Below are 14,820 nucleotides of genomic sequence, written 5' to 3' on the forward strand. Positions count from 1 at the left end.
AGAAATCAAATGCTTGGTCAACTCAGCACAAAGTCCATGTTTGTGGGCCTGACTCAGCATTTCCAAGGCAACTGTTTCCTAAGTAGTACACATCATTCGCCCTAACTGAAGGGTTCATCTGCTATTACAACAAAGATCTTAGCATAATAACTGACCATCCCCTTTCCATGGCACAGCCTGTGAGGGTGTGGACCATACCTGTTTTGTTTACTGCAGAACCCCTGTGCCAGGGCAGGGCCTGCCTCAGTGAGTGTGTGTTGAGTGAGAAAGTGAGTGAGTCAGGAACATGAAGACATTTCCCTAAGAGTCCCAGTGACTGATCTGGAAATTACTACATGACTCATCTGTACCACCATTTAACACCTGATTCTACACAAATTTTTTTTTAACTCTTGTTGTTCATTAATTTTTTTTTCAAATTTAGGGAGCTGTGCTTTTAAAAAACACTTATAAATGTATATGTTTACTCTATTTCCCAAAGCATTTTTTTACAAAACACATAAAATCTTCCACAAACGTGTTGAATTAAATAATAAAATCTTAAACGACCTTTGACATGGTGATATTTCTAAATACATTATCTATCAAATTCATCGACTTACTATTCAAAAGTGTTGTAGACTAAAAAATGTAGACCTGGGGTCAGTTAAGCTGAGTTTCTAGCTCTGACACTTCAATGCTTTATTTCCCTACCTGTGAAATGGGAACACTGCCAGAAGCAACAACAAAAATACATATCTACCTACTTCAGAGGGAAGACTGCAACCAAAGGGATGATGTACATAAATAAATTTTGCAAATCAGAGATCAAGCATTAGCCATTCTATATACAAATTTAAAAAATGCAATTGATGCTGTGAGGCAACAGAGCTGAGACACTGCATGTAGCAGTAACAGTGCAGGTGACTGCTGCTTCGGAGAATGGCTATCAGGCACAAGAACAAGGCGACAAGGAAAAGAATCTCTAACACAATCCAACAAACACGCCCCACTCATATATCAAAGACCATGTTCAACACCCGCTGTGGGGAGAGATTACGGGCACCTGTCACCCAAACCCTTTGGCAACACTGCAAGCATCTTCGAAACCAGGCGAAAGCTTACCAGATACAAGCTGCTGTCCAGGCAACCCCACGGGAACCATGCCCAAGTTGTTCATAGCTGTGGCCCAGGCTGTGGGATCTGTCACGGACATGTTGAGCTGCGTCGTGTCTATTGCTATGCTCCCCAAACCATCAGCTGCTGTGGGAAAAATAAACTCTGGCTTAGAGTCAACATACAAGGGTCTTCACTTTAAAGAAAATCACAGTTCTAAACATATGAGGCTTCATTTAGCACATTTTCACCCACCCTCCACACACAGAGACACAAAAGTAATGATAATATTAAAGCGCTACAATCTACAACAATGTTTTCTTCAGACACAAAGAGTTCCCAAATACTTTCTGGGAGGAAATTTAATGACATGTAGTTTGCGTTATACCTAGCATGCCATTAAGGAGGCAGATACCCTTGGAAAAAAGCAAAGAAGTGCTTCCTCCTCCCACTGAAACATTAGACAAGTTCAAGGTCAAGAAGCAGAGCAGCAGTACTCTAATGGTAAAGCAAGTCAACTAGCTTAGTAAACTGAGGATAAATAAATGTATCTGTTTTCAAGTGTAATTCTGGACCAGGTACTCTTAACTGTGCAACAGAAGAGCAGCTGCCAATCAGTAGGACTGGTTCTGATTGAATTTTTAAGTGTTACCTAGAAACACATTTCCTCCTTTTCATACTTCTATTACATTAAGGAAATTAAGGATTCATAAGCAAATGCAGATGTTTACCTAAAGTGACTTTTCCAAAGTATTCCCTATAAATACTGATTTTATAAAATAAATTAAAACACAAAGAGTAAAGAGGTTTTAAAAAAAAATGTGTTAAATTTGACTTCATGCTCTTTGATTTTCCTGAGTTTCATGGTCTGATTTTTTACAGAGCCTCAGCTCCTGGTTTAATTCCTATTTTCTTGGCCAAGCAAGCTTTTCTAGTGAGAACTCAAAATGTCTTGTTTGCATCCTGTGGCTTTACCTGCAGCCATCATCTGGGGAAGCTCCTGAGGACACTGAGTGATGCTCTCAATTCCACCTGCATCTACCATTGAATTACAAGCATCCTGGGAGGCAGGAGCACTTTGATAGCTGAGTTGGGGGTCCTCTTGGAGATCATCAGATTCTGCAAAAGGGGAGAGGAGTGTGGTGAGAAACCATAATAGTTAACTGAGTGAGAACTTCACAGGACCAACTGTTGTGTATTCAAAACAAATAACAAAGAACAACTTCCAGATAGGCATAGAAGTACAGCTGCTTCCTGTTGGTCCCTCAGCAGCTGTCTTGTGGCTCAGTTTCTGGGAGCTTGGTGAGATATGTGGGTCAACTCATCAACTCACCTAGCACCAGGCTGGCTTAATAAACAGCATGGTCTGTGTGTATGTCAATGCTCCGCCTCGAATGAAGAGCCTTCACAAATGGGGCTTATCAGTCCCTGTGCAGCCTCTTCCACACACTGCATATCAATGGAGAGGGCAGACTCAGGGCAAAATATGATTTTTTTTTAAGTTAAAAAATTAATTGATGTTGTTATTTTGGGAGACAGTCGTCTGTGAAATATATTCAGAGAGCAAAGAATGTCAGGAGGAAGAAAAAAGCAAGAACCCTTTTGCTATGAGGCTGGAAAAGGAGGGTGCCAAAATTACAAAAGTCAGGAAAAGCAAGAGGGGAGAAGAGCAAGCTGTCCATAAGGAAATCTGAAGAGGGCTGGAGCAGCAAGAAAAAAATTTTTTTTTTAAGCTCTGTAGAATGGTAAACTTTACAGGTCAAAATTTGTTTGGTCTGGATTTTCCTTAGAATTGCACAGTTTAAATATGTTTTTTTTTATTATATTCTCACAGCATTGCTCTACCAGATATAAATAACAATAAAACATTAAATATAGTTACAAAGGTTCCCTTTTTATCATGCTGTTTATAAAATTCTATGCCTTCTCTCTACTCTTAAAAATGCAAGAACCCATTGCATGCATAACTCTACAGGTTAAGTATTCTTTCACCTGTTCTCAATCTAGATGAGCAACCTGATGAGTTCGATTTTCAGCTGGCTTGATACAGCACATGAGTTTAAGTGTTAATTCTCATTTGGATGTCAAATTATACATTTTTAAAACCAGGTTTGTGGTAGTGATAATTTTAGAATTAAATGTCCTAGTGTGTCAGTATATTTCGTGTGAAGTTTGATCTTTTCAGGGTATGTTCTATTATTCCTTAATTCTTAGGCGCAAGAATCAGTAGTCCCTTGAATACTGTAATGTCAAAAAGAGCTTCTTGCTAGTTGAACAGAAGTTTAATTCAAATGGAAGTTCAGGTTTCAATATCTCCAGGATAGGTGGATAATGAACAAATGGTTTCTATGGTCTCAAAAAATCTCTAGCTTTCAACTAAAGGGGCCTGTGAAATAGGATTTTTTCCCCCAAATTTCTATCTAAACAGCAGTGAGTGATTGTAACTTTGGGAGTACACTACACTCAGGATACGTAAATATCCTTGCCATTACACTCTACTACCCAAATGAGTTCAGAACATACTCCTATATGGTGCATCAGGTATCTGAGGCAATAAGTGCCATCAGATAGAGAGATTCTTATCACATAAAATAAACTTAATGGTGTTAAGAAATACTTAGGTATCTTCAATGTCTGCCCTATAGTTGTTCATCCACTACAATATTTCTATCATGAAACCTCAAAGCACTTCTCTTTCTCTACTTTCAACCATTTAGGGCACCAAGATAGAGCCAGGCTAGAATGTGCTCATTCTTCTCAGGAATGGCCCTGCAGTAGAGCTGTCTCAGATCACTGCAAGGTCATTATTTGTCTTACTTATCTCCCCAAATGAAGTTTAATTGGCTGGCTTCCTTCTAATCTCAGATTCTTCACAAATGGGCATCAATCACATATTTTGGTTGTGTGTGTATGGTCTAATGAGTCTACAGTTTGTAAACACTGTAATAATGAACATCCCTTTACTTTGTAGGCTTTATGACTTGTGCCTTGCTGGCCACGTTTCACCTTGACTTTCTGCTACAGTGTTTTAGGGAAAACATCTGCTCCAGTGCTCCAGTCCTAAACAAGGGTATCCAGTGTGCTGGAGGCCCACAGCTTCTACCTGTGCTTTCCATGGCCATCTTAATAAACTGCCTTCTATTTCTTTGGGGGGATTTAAAAAACAAAAAAGTCTTGTTCCATTGGCAAGGAACAAGATTGGCAAGATGTAATTTGTAGAGCTTGATTTATCCTCTAATTGAATTCTGAGACATTCAATTCATTACATCTCATCAATCTCCCAATCCAATGCTTTTTATGACACATAATGTCATGAGGTGAACAGGAATCTAGGATTGTGACTCTTAAAGTAAGTTCTATCATATCCCCGGTATTTCCAACGGTCTCAAGGCTGCCATGACATTGTTTACAAAATTTAAGCTGATTTGATCATATGGTTTGGAAGAAAAGTAATTCTTGTAATTAATTACTACATGGTAATTTATGACTAGTGGCAAGACCTATTTTTGTACCCTACCAACATCTATTGTTCCTATTGAATATCTGCCTCTTCAAATGATTCAAAACAATAGTACCTAATTTATCATTCAAATAACTTTCTCTGCCTTAGTTTTCTTATTCCTAAACTATAGAAAAGAGTAATATTCTTAATGGTGTTTATTTACACACAAGAGATGTGGGGAGCTAAAAATTATAGCTAATAAAGCACTTTGAATATAGTAGGTGATAATTATTATTATTTTATTTGGAAATGTAGTGTTTCCATTAAGGTACCCTGGGATCTTTGTGTTCTGGTGGTAATTATGTAATTAATTATAAAACAGTGAATAACACTTGATATTTCTAAAGTAAGTGTTGCCCTAGTTTTCTATGCCACACCTAAATTGAAGAAGGATATTTTATTTTCCACAATTCCTTTATAAAATAATATAATGCACTTAAAAATGTATGATTTTTTTTCCTAAGTTTTTCTTCTCATGCACTACAAAAGAAAGCTTTTAGGAGATTCATGACCAATTATGAAATTGGCAGTTTCTACTTATAGGTTCCTCTGATGTCTGATCATCCTAAAATAATCAGATACATAAAATGTCAAGGATAACAGATCTTTGTTTAGAGTTAATGACTATCTAACCTGCTCTTTATAAAGATCTACTGAAGTACAAAATCTCATGCCCAGTTTCATAACTCTTCAACAACATATACTTGTTCAATACTTCACTGGGTTATATCAATGGAGAAAATAGCTTTAAAAGTCACAAGCCTATAAAAATATTATTTGGCATAAAATGGGGCACACACCACTCCCACTCTTAAAAATCTAACCCTTTATAATACTTTCTTTTTTGCAGGTATCAAGGGTATACATATTTTGAATAATAAAACTCATAATTGTCCATGATGCATAGATTCTTACTCTAAAGCAGGTAGAGATCAGGTAATTACTGAAATTTATTTTTATTAAAATAATTTTGTTTGATCTAGTTCCTTAGGTTCATTACCTACTTTAATAGCAAAATAATTATAGTGAGAAGAGCAGGTTTATTAATATCTTAAAAATAGCTGATACCAAATGAAGCATTTCATATATATCTGAACCCTTCTTATTTCATAGGAACTCTTCATTAGCATCATCATAGTTTACACTTGTAATATAAAGGAAAAAATGCATATCCATCCAAATTTCACTCTTCTGTCACTAAGAAACTATCTAACTTTGGTCTTCATGAAATTGATAGGACACGCTCTTGAGATTATGGGAATGTTCTGTAGATTAAACAAAAGAAAATATTATTAAATAGATGTTTCTTATGTACTGAGGTTGTGATTCTTAAGCAACTCTTTATGAATAAGAAGGGAGATATTTCTGCTTCCTATAATGATAAGCTAAGTAACTGTAGACCAATCTTTCTATTTAGGAACAAATAGAAAAGCCTAATGCCTTTTCATCTATTCTGTAAAATTCTATTATCTCTGCACAAACAAAAGAAACTCAAAGGAAATGCTCTATTTACTGTAGGGGGTTATCAAACAGGCTTCTATGGGTAATGGGAACAGTCAACTGTGGGGTATTTTGTTTTACTGCTCAGAGAGATGAGTGAAGTTTGCAAGTCTAGAGTCAGAGTGGAATTGCTCTGCAAAATGTAGCCAAGCTGAACCCAAAAGCTGAGTGCTCTGCAGGAAACACTGGCCACCCACATAAAGGAGGAGCTATGGAGAAGAACAGTGGCAAAATTAGGATTTCAGGGGCATTTACTGGAAAGCATGCTAAGCAAATCTTTCCCCACCACCCTCTACAGAAATGTTAGCAAAGTCTACATTGCTTCTTAATTCTTAAGAGTAATTTTTGTTTGTTGGGGGCACTTTGGAAGGGAGAGTACAGATGATAATGAAAAGGTAGTTGACAATGGAGATAATCTAATATCCTACATGATAAAGTTTCCAAGTCTGTTAAATATACAGGATGCTGATTAATTATTAATGCTAACTACCTCTGACTAGTGGGAAATAATAGGATTTGGATTTTGAAGAAGAGATTTAGTTTAGGCTCTTCATGGGAAATTTCTCATCAGAGGTTTGTAAAGTAAGACTATTCTATTAAACTAAACTGGAGAGCTCCTTCCTAGCGATATAGTGGAAAGACACCTCTTGAAAATGGGATGGACAGAGGACAGAGCTCAGGAGAGATGAATTTTAAAAGGGTGAATCCTGCTGCACTTTCTATCAAATCATGAAATCAAAAGGTCTGTTTTAATATCTAGTCTCTGACTCATGTATTTATAAAAATCACTGCCCTTGTCAAAGTGTCACAATTCGACACACACCCCATCACAATGCTCCTGAGGAAAGATGCCCTTTCTATTCTAAGTATTTTTTTTCAGTTTTCCCTTTAAGGCAAGAAGACAGAGGTGATAGGAAATCCCTCTTCTGTGTTCGTTCCCACAGCAATCTGGGCCTCTCTGTACCAGCACCGGTCACTTCACATTCTAATTAGTTTTTTATCTCTATCTTCCTAATAAACTAGGGACATAGGAAGATTAAGGAAATTAGTCATCTTTGCATACCCTGCAGCTAGCAAGCACAGTTCATGGAATGTGGCAGTCTCCCCCTACTTCCCTCCCCATCTTTATCTACTTATCAATATTTACAAATTGATAAAACATTCATAAATTCTATGCAAATACTCTACATTTCCAAATTAATTTATGCATTGAAGGATGAAACAATAAGAAAAGTGAAGAAAAAAAAAGAAAAAGAAGGAAATAATAAAGGATTAGAAAAAAACAAGAAATTCAGTTCTAGGGTTCAATCCCAGAGCTTGGAAGTTTGAAAGTTAAAAGAACACCAAGGGGAAACGTCTTTTGGAAGCAAGAGTGCAGATGAATTTAAAGTGTCAAAGAAAAATAATTTTTAAAAAATCTTTCAGAGATTATCAGATAAGCTTTTGGTGCACTTAACAAGTCATGTGCTAAGATTTAAGATTCCATACCTCCCTGGCAACCATGCAGGGTCAAAAGCAGGTTGCAGGATGTTCTCCTTCTGTGAGACTTCCTGCAGCTGCTCTTTGAATGAGCTGAAATCTATAAATAACTGCATCACCAGACCCATTAAGCAGTACATTAGTGTGACAGAGGCATAGATGTATAGTGCTGAAGAAGTGAAATCATTGGAAGAAAGGGAAAGTTTCCATGTGACGTGTACGCAGAGGAGAGATGCGGATCTGGCCATTTCTCACACACACAATCCCATTATGGGTCTGTGATTATCTCCTCCATTTTTCTACTTTGTCTGCCTGCCAGTTTTAAACTACAAATCATCTTCCTTCTCTCTTAGGGAGGGGATGGTTACTGAATGGAACAGGTTTTACCCATGGCATGTCTGTCTTCAAGGAAGGAGAAAGAGAAGGAAGAGGAGGAGAGGAGGAGGGATAGTAGAAGAGATGGGAGAGCAGCAGCAGGTCTCTCTTTGAACTCATGCAATCAAACCACAATGGAAAATTTGCCCCCGAGACTCACCCATGTAAGTAAACTAACACAGGTAGAAGAGTTAAACCAATTACCTTTTGACACAAGAAAAATACTAGTCAACATGACATGCCCAAGTATAGAGAAATGGCAGAAATAAATTTTCCACCAGGAAACCTTTACTTTTGAAAAAGGCTACACTTTATATCTCTAGATTAAACGAACAATAAAACATTCTGACTACTTCAGATTTTCTAGAAAGGGCAATATTATAGATGAAAAGTGTTTATGAACTGTGTGATTCAACTTATTACTCTCATTACTGGATGCCAATCAATTAGTCAGTGAATCAGTAAAGAGAGTAACATCACTGGTCAACCAAAGCCTAGATCCACCCAAGTAAAGCTTTCTGACCCCTGGGATATAGGACACCAGAATCACAGAGCATCAAGGCTTGAAGAACTTGATGAAACCTGGGCCTCATCAATTCCAGCTCCTCCCCAGATATTGAAGACTCCAAAAATGTTTCTGGTAGGTAACTGTCCAGCCTCAGCCATGGTGCAGAGCTGTGGCCACCCACTGTTTCAAACAGCTGTAAGAGTTCCAGAGCTCTTCTTTCACCTTACCAGGAGAAGAGAAAATCTAAATGTGAATTTTGTCCCAAATGCTACTTTTGCATTGATTCATGACCTTGAGAAAGTGGCTCTTCTACCCCCTGAAGAGGGTTTCTAAGGCTCAAGTACCATTTAAATAAGTCACAGACAAATTTGTGGAAGTAAATAAGAACATACTTTTACTGCTAATTCTTTTCTGAGTTTTGCACTTTCTCTGTTCTCTTCATGCTAACATTCAGAAAATTCTACAGAGTGGACAAACAGAAGGTTGCAATGAAATAAAGGCTTTACCTAAAGCAAAAATCTGTGGATTGCTAATAAAGAAGAAAGACCTGGGAATGAATCCTTTAGAGAATGGGATAGCACCTCTGGAACAATACTGCAAGTAGATTCCATGTTCCAAAGGCCCAAGCATCAAGGGAGGTGAACTCAAATCAAAGAATAAGTCTTTAATGCATGTGCTGTATAGAAAGGCAATACTGCTCACATATTGGTCTTTTAGGCCACACTGATGTGGAGAAAGCAATTTCTGTAAACATTATTATCTTCGTATATAAAGTAAACCAGACAACACATCAGTCTATATTTGTGCTGTTTTGTGCTGTTTTCATTATGTACTCACTTTACACCCTGACCCAACCATGGAAAACATATTAAGCTACAAAGTAAGACATTTTAATTGTCACAGGTAATAACTAACTCCTAAATAGCTGAAAATTCTGGTAAATGAGTTATCTATTTTCCAAAAAGCCCTTTAGTCTATGGAAATCCACCTGCAATAAAATCCAGATCAGGTCCTCACCAGCCTGAACCAGTGGCTCATCCTGTTTAACATTTCTTTCAGTAGAGTCACAAAGAACATGTTAGTTACTCTTTAAGCTAATGTGCTCTTAATGATGCCATTGCCACCCAATGAATAAAGCATTAGCCCTGTAGTCATGATGCCCCAGAACTTATTGCCTCAGCAGGATGCTACCACCTTGCAATGTGTTGCCCTGGGCCAGACACCCGACTTTCTCTTTTTCCAAATGACTACTTACAGTCCTCATTTTGCTCTATAACCATGGAGTAAGGACAGTGGAGCCCCACCTCCCTGGGATGTCTGTGTTTACTCCTCTGGGCCTCAAAAACTATGTGTTTTTTAATGGAGGTGAACCAGAAGGCTTGGTGAGTAGCTAAGGAAGGCCTGGGGCACGAGAGCCTGGTGCAAATGCATGTGCAGTTGGACATCCAACTGGAAGTTTCTAGTTTAACAAAGAACATTCTGGTCCATTGGTTAGGGTTAGCAAGATTCAAATGGAGTTGTTTGGAGAGAAAGAAGATCCTCATGGCCCATAGGTATTCAGATCTCCAAAGGCATGAAAAAGTGCTTCTGGCCTCCAAGAACATATGTGACTCAGAAGACAATACAAAGACTGTCCAGAATTCCTATGGACAAAATCTTATTGTCTGATTGTCAGATGTGAATGCATTTTAAATGCTTGACATGATACAGACCAAGGCCTCCAGAAGTAAAGCTGCCACTGTCCACATAGGTTTGAAGGCACTCTTTCTCCTCCTGCCCGCTGCCTGAGAAATACACAATGTCCCACTTCACCCCCATCTTCCAAACTCAGCTCAAGGTCAAGTGCTACCCCAACGCACTCATAGATTACTTAAATGTGTCATGGAAGGTGGAGGTAGGAGCAGACCAACACTAAACTTAAGAAACACAAAGATGAGAGAAAAACATCTGATCCACAGTACTGAATATAATTTCATGTTAGCTTAGAGTAATCATATTTATTTATGGCTTTATTATTTATATAAAAGAAGTTATGCTGAATGTGCTTTGTAGGAATTACAGTATATTGTTACTGCTACCACAGTTTATTATTTTCACAGCTAGATGGCTTAAACCCAACCTAAACAAATGCTTTAAAAGAATTCCCACTAGCATTATCACATTTTTTTTCTTTTCTAGTTTTACTGCATAAGATCTTCTGCTCTTCAAGTCCTCTGATATCCTTATTCTTGAGCAATTCTAAATATTATGGTTTATTTTACAGTAATGCTTATTGTAAAATAATGACTTCAGAAAACAACCAGCAACTAGTGGTGGTTACACAGTGCAGTGTCTGAAGTGGCGGCAATTGGGAACTGCAGTGGCTGTGAACTACAAATATTCACCAGGCCTTGACTGTTATGGCAACTACAATAATGATTTTGTTACTTTGTACAATGAAGTAGACAAGTGCTTGTTTACTTTTCCAGCATATCAAGTTGATACCGCCTCCTCACAGAGTTCTACTAACAGGTAAAAACAAAGTAAATGTAACAGCAAGATACATGGTTAACATAAAACAAAATATACCAGGAGAGCTGGGATTGTGGCTCAGTAGTACAGTACTTGCTTAACAAGTATGAGGCACTGGGTTCAATTCTCAGCATTGCATATAAATAAATGAATAAAATAAAGGTCCATCAACATCTAAAAACATTTAAAAAAAAAATACACCAGGATTCCAGGCTTCCCACCACTATCTGCTGCCACCAAACTCCACTGCAATTGGGGTCACTGTCTTCATTCAAACACACCCAGACTCTTGCTGCCATTCTTAACTACCAGCTAATTCAACTGTCCTTTTCTCTGGAGGTGATATTTGCCCAGAAATGCAATGACATAATTCTCTTCAATCTGAGAATTAATATCAATGTACATTAGGGAGAAGGGAGATAATACCAAGAAATTTTTACTTTGAGCTAATATATGTAATGAGTTCAAACAAGCTAAAATCTATAAAGTAAAAGGGGAATATCATTCCTTTATCCCCCGACTCATTCTCTAGTTAGCCATACTCTCCAGAGATACCCACCAGGAATATAGCTTACTACCTAATAGCACCTGGAGTAAGCAGCTCATATATTGATCTCACAGAGGTGGGGGAAAAACTCTATGAGATATATTTGTAACTTTGTAAAAAAGAAAAAAGTTTCAGAAAGTTAAGAAGTGGATCATTTCCTCAAGGTTGTTACAGATTTGGGAAAATGATGTTTCCTCCAACAAAGAGTCTGGCTAGTAAGTACCTAAGGGTTTTACTGGCTCTAAAGATGGAGGAGCCTGGGGTAAAGGGTTACTTCCATCCCCCAGGAATGAATTCACTCAATGGATCTTTATTAAACACTTACTGTATGTAGGTCACTGTGCTTGATACTACAAATGGAATTGTGAGCAAGACATAGATTATGTCATCAAAGGTATCTACAGCAATACAGCCAGAGAAATGAACAAATCAAAAAGCATTAGCAGACTTTGGCTTGCTATAGTGTGGCAAGCCAGATACTCTCAGGAACGTGCCTGTTGCCAGACCAAAAAACCCTAAAACTGAATTCTGTACAAAACTATTTATTCATTTATTCCTTGCCTTCCCTCCTACTCAGTAGCCTGAAACCAGAAGGATGGGCCAGGGGAAGTAGGGAAAATGAAGCCAGGGTTACTGGGAGGGAAAAAATGCCACCATCTGCTGGGAGAGAACCTGTGGGTCTCAGGGCCCATGGGAATCCATCCCTGAAGTTTGACTGTATGTCTACATGGCCCTCACCCAGTCAGCCTTCTTGGACCTTCTATTCTAGTCATAGAAGCAGCCACGGAAAGAACCTGAGCAAACCAGCAGAAATCACTGCGGCAAATTAACTCTAGAACCACGCTTTCTTGAGAAGCACATTTTTCTTAAAGTCAGGGTAATACTTGTGTCTTTGGAGGAAAAGAAGGAGAACAAACACATAATTGTCTGCTTGCATTGATGTGTAGCCCAAAGTGGGCTTAATTTTGTCCAAATATATATAAGGAGGATAAGTCAGTGGTTTGAGCTGAATGCTTGATACAAAGGAGGTGGAAGCATCACCACCATCAGTAATTGCCCAGAACTGTTCTCTCTGGGCTGAGGTTGGTAAAGCCAGGAGACTATTATTTTTCCTTAACTCATTCCCATCCACCAGAACCCCTTTCCTTCCTACTTCTCTTCCTGTGCAGTGTCATCAACAGCAGCTATGTCATTGCACTGGCATCCAGCTACAAGGCAGGGGCCTGGAATTTACTTCTCCTTTTAAGCTGCACCATGAACAAGTGTTAAAAAGCAAGGAAGGCTAGGTTCTGTGGCATTCATGGGAAATTAGAAAACCCAAGTTTCTGATTTCTCCAAGGGACCACCAACATCTTCAAGGTTCAGGAAGCACTAGAGTCAGGGTTGATTATCATGTGACAAGCTTGAATTAAAAGCCCCCGTGCTTGCTAGGATCACTGTCCACTGTGAAGCCACATTTCTGTTCTCAGCAAAGGTGAACTTAGGCCCTGAGAGCTGATCAGGGGACATGGTTCTCTCTACTCTCCTATGAAGTATGCAAAGAAGTTTGGTGGCACACTTTGCATACCAGAGGAGGGCTTCTGTCATAGGCTCTCTGTGGGCTCATTCCAGAGCTTTTTCACTGAATGCTTTTAATCCTCACATCAACAGTCATGGGAGGGACAATGCCTGGTGTAAGGGGTTGAAAGAAATGAGCTATTACTCGTTAAACTGCCAGATACTTTGATATTTAAAATCCATGTCCCTTTAGGAGGCCCCTCACAGAGAAATACTGTTTATGACAACCTCAGAAAACCCACCAAAGGCAGTTTCCTCAGCACATCTCCACCACAACTGTTTCCCATGGAAGGTACACATTCCTGCCTGTTTTTTCTGCAGAGACTGTGGTTTAATCCATTGTTAGTACATGTGAGTACAGAACAATGAATTAGGTGGTTTGAGCCTGTTTGTGGCAGGGGTTTGGTAGCACTATCACTGTTTTAGTTTATAAGCTTCTATGTCCAAGAGATCACATGGGGGACAGACTCAGAATCTTTCATCTTAGACTTCAGACCAACAGACAGCCATGGCAGGGCCCTTTCACAATGTCATTTGCCATTAGATTGCATACAGGGGAACCAAGGAGATGAGCAGGTCATGTGAGGAAGGGTAACAAATTAAAGAGAAAATGTGAATTAATATAAAAAATGTGATGCAGAATAAAATGGAGGTTATAGTTGTATCCTTCCAATCAGAGTTGTATTGAGCTGAAATTGCTTCTGAATTTGCAAGTTCCTTGCTGAGCTAAATTGCAAAAATAGGTTTATATGAGGAGAAAAGGTTATTTCTGAAATATATTAAACATAGTAGAATTGCTTCAAGTTTATATATGAAGTCCGGAAGAGTATATTTTCTCCATTCCATGTGACCACAGTTTTATTATATGGAGCTACAGTCTTATTTTATGTAATCCACTGCTTTTCTTTTCTATTTTCAGTACTGGGGATTGAACCTGGGGTACTTTGCCACTGAGCTACAACCCAGTTCTTTTTATTTTTTATTTTGAGACAGTCTTTCTTGTTAAGTTGCTGAGAGTCTCATTAAGTTGCTAAGGCTGGTCCTGAAATTGCAACCTTCCTGCCTCAGCCTCCTTCATAGCTGGGATTATAGGCATGTGCCACTGGGCCTAGCCATCTATCACTTTTCTCGTGTGGTCATGTGTTGCTTAACAACAGGGATAATTTCTGAGAAATGTATTGTTAATGCAATGTCATCACATGAAAATCATGGAGTAGACTTCAGGAACCTAGATGGTGTATGTCAATCACTCAATAGGGCTTCATAAAGGAATCAAGAAATACTTGAGAAAAATAGATGCATGAGGCTGCTGCCAACATACAGGGTAGACTGTTTTACAGTAAACATTTTTTTTTTTTAAATTTAACCACCAGAAGAAGTATACTCTAGGATAAAAATATGTGTACTGTACAAAGCTGTGTTGCTATACTTTTATATAACTAGTTTGTTCACACTAACATCACCACAGCAAATTTATAATGTCTTGTGCTATGACATCACTAGGTGATACAAATTTTTAAGCTCCATTAAAATCATATGGAAACATCCTTGTATATGTTGTTGGCTGAAATGCTGTTAAGTGTATATGACCATACTTGTGTATTCTTGATACAAATCAATAAAAGCATATAAATTATAAGGAAGAGGGTCTCAAAGTGAAGTCTAACCAAGGCATTTAATTCAATGGCATTGCTTGTCTTGTCTACTGCAGCAAATGGCATGAACAGTGTTAAAAGAGGTGTTACT

At 38.3% G+C, this 14,820-nt stretch overlaps 1 protein-coding gene across 5 annotated transcripts in view; it reads right to left on the reverse strand.

Annotated features, from left to right (window-relative positions):
* The window catches only part of Enox1 (ecto-NOX disulfide-thiol exchanger 1), a 538,862-nt gene that overhangs the window by 217,027 nt on the left and 307,015 nt on the right, over positions 1 to 14,820 (reverse strand). For 4 of the 5 annotated variants that reach the window (XM_027928919.2, XM_071610779.1, XM_071610780.1 and 1 more), the window contains 2 exons: positions 2,071 to 2,214; positions 1,105 to 1,242 (listed from right to left, as the gene is read on the reverse strand). In XM_027928919.2, the coding sequence (XP_027784720.1) occupies positions 1,105 to 1,242; positions 2,071 to 2,140 (208 nt within the window). In that variant the 5' untranslated portion in view covers positions 2,141 to 2,214. The remainder of the gene's footprint in view (positions 1 to 1,104; positions 1,243 to 2,070; positions 2,215 to 14,820) is intronic. The other variant, XM_071610781.1, reaches the window with a different exon arrangement.

This window comes from Marmota flaviventris, chromosome 4, assembly GCF_047511675.1.
Source record: "Marmota flaviventris isolate mMarFla1 chromosome 4, mMarFla1.hap1, whole genome shotgun sequence".
NCBI lineage: Eukaryota > Metazoa > Chordata > Mammalia > Rodentia > Sciuridae > Marmota > Marmota flaviventris.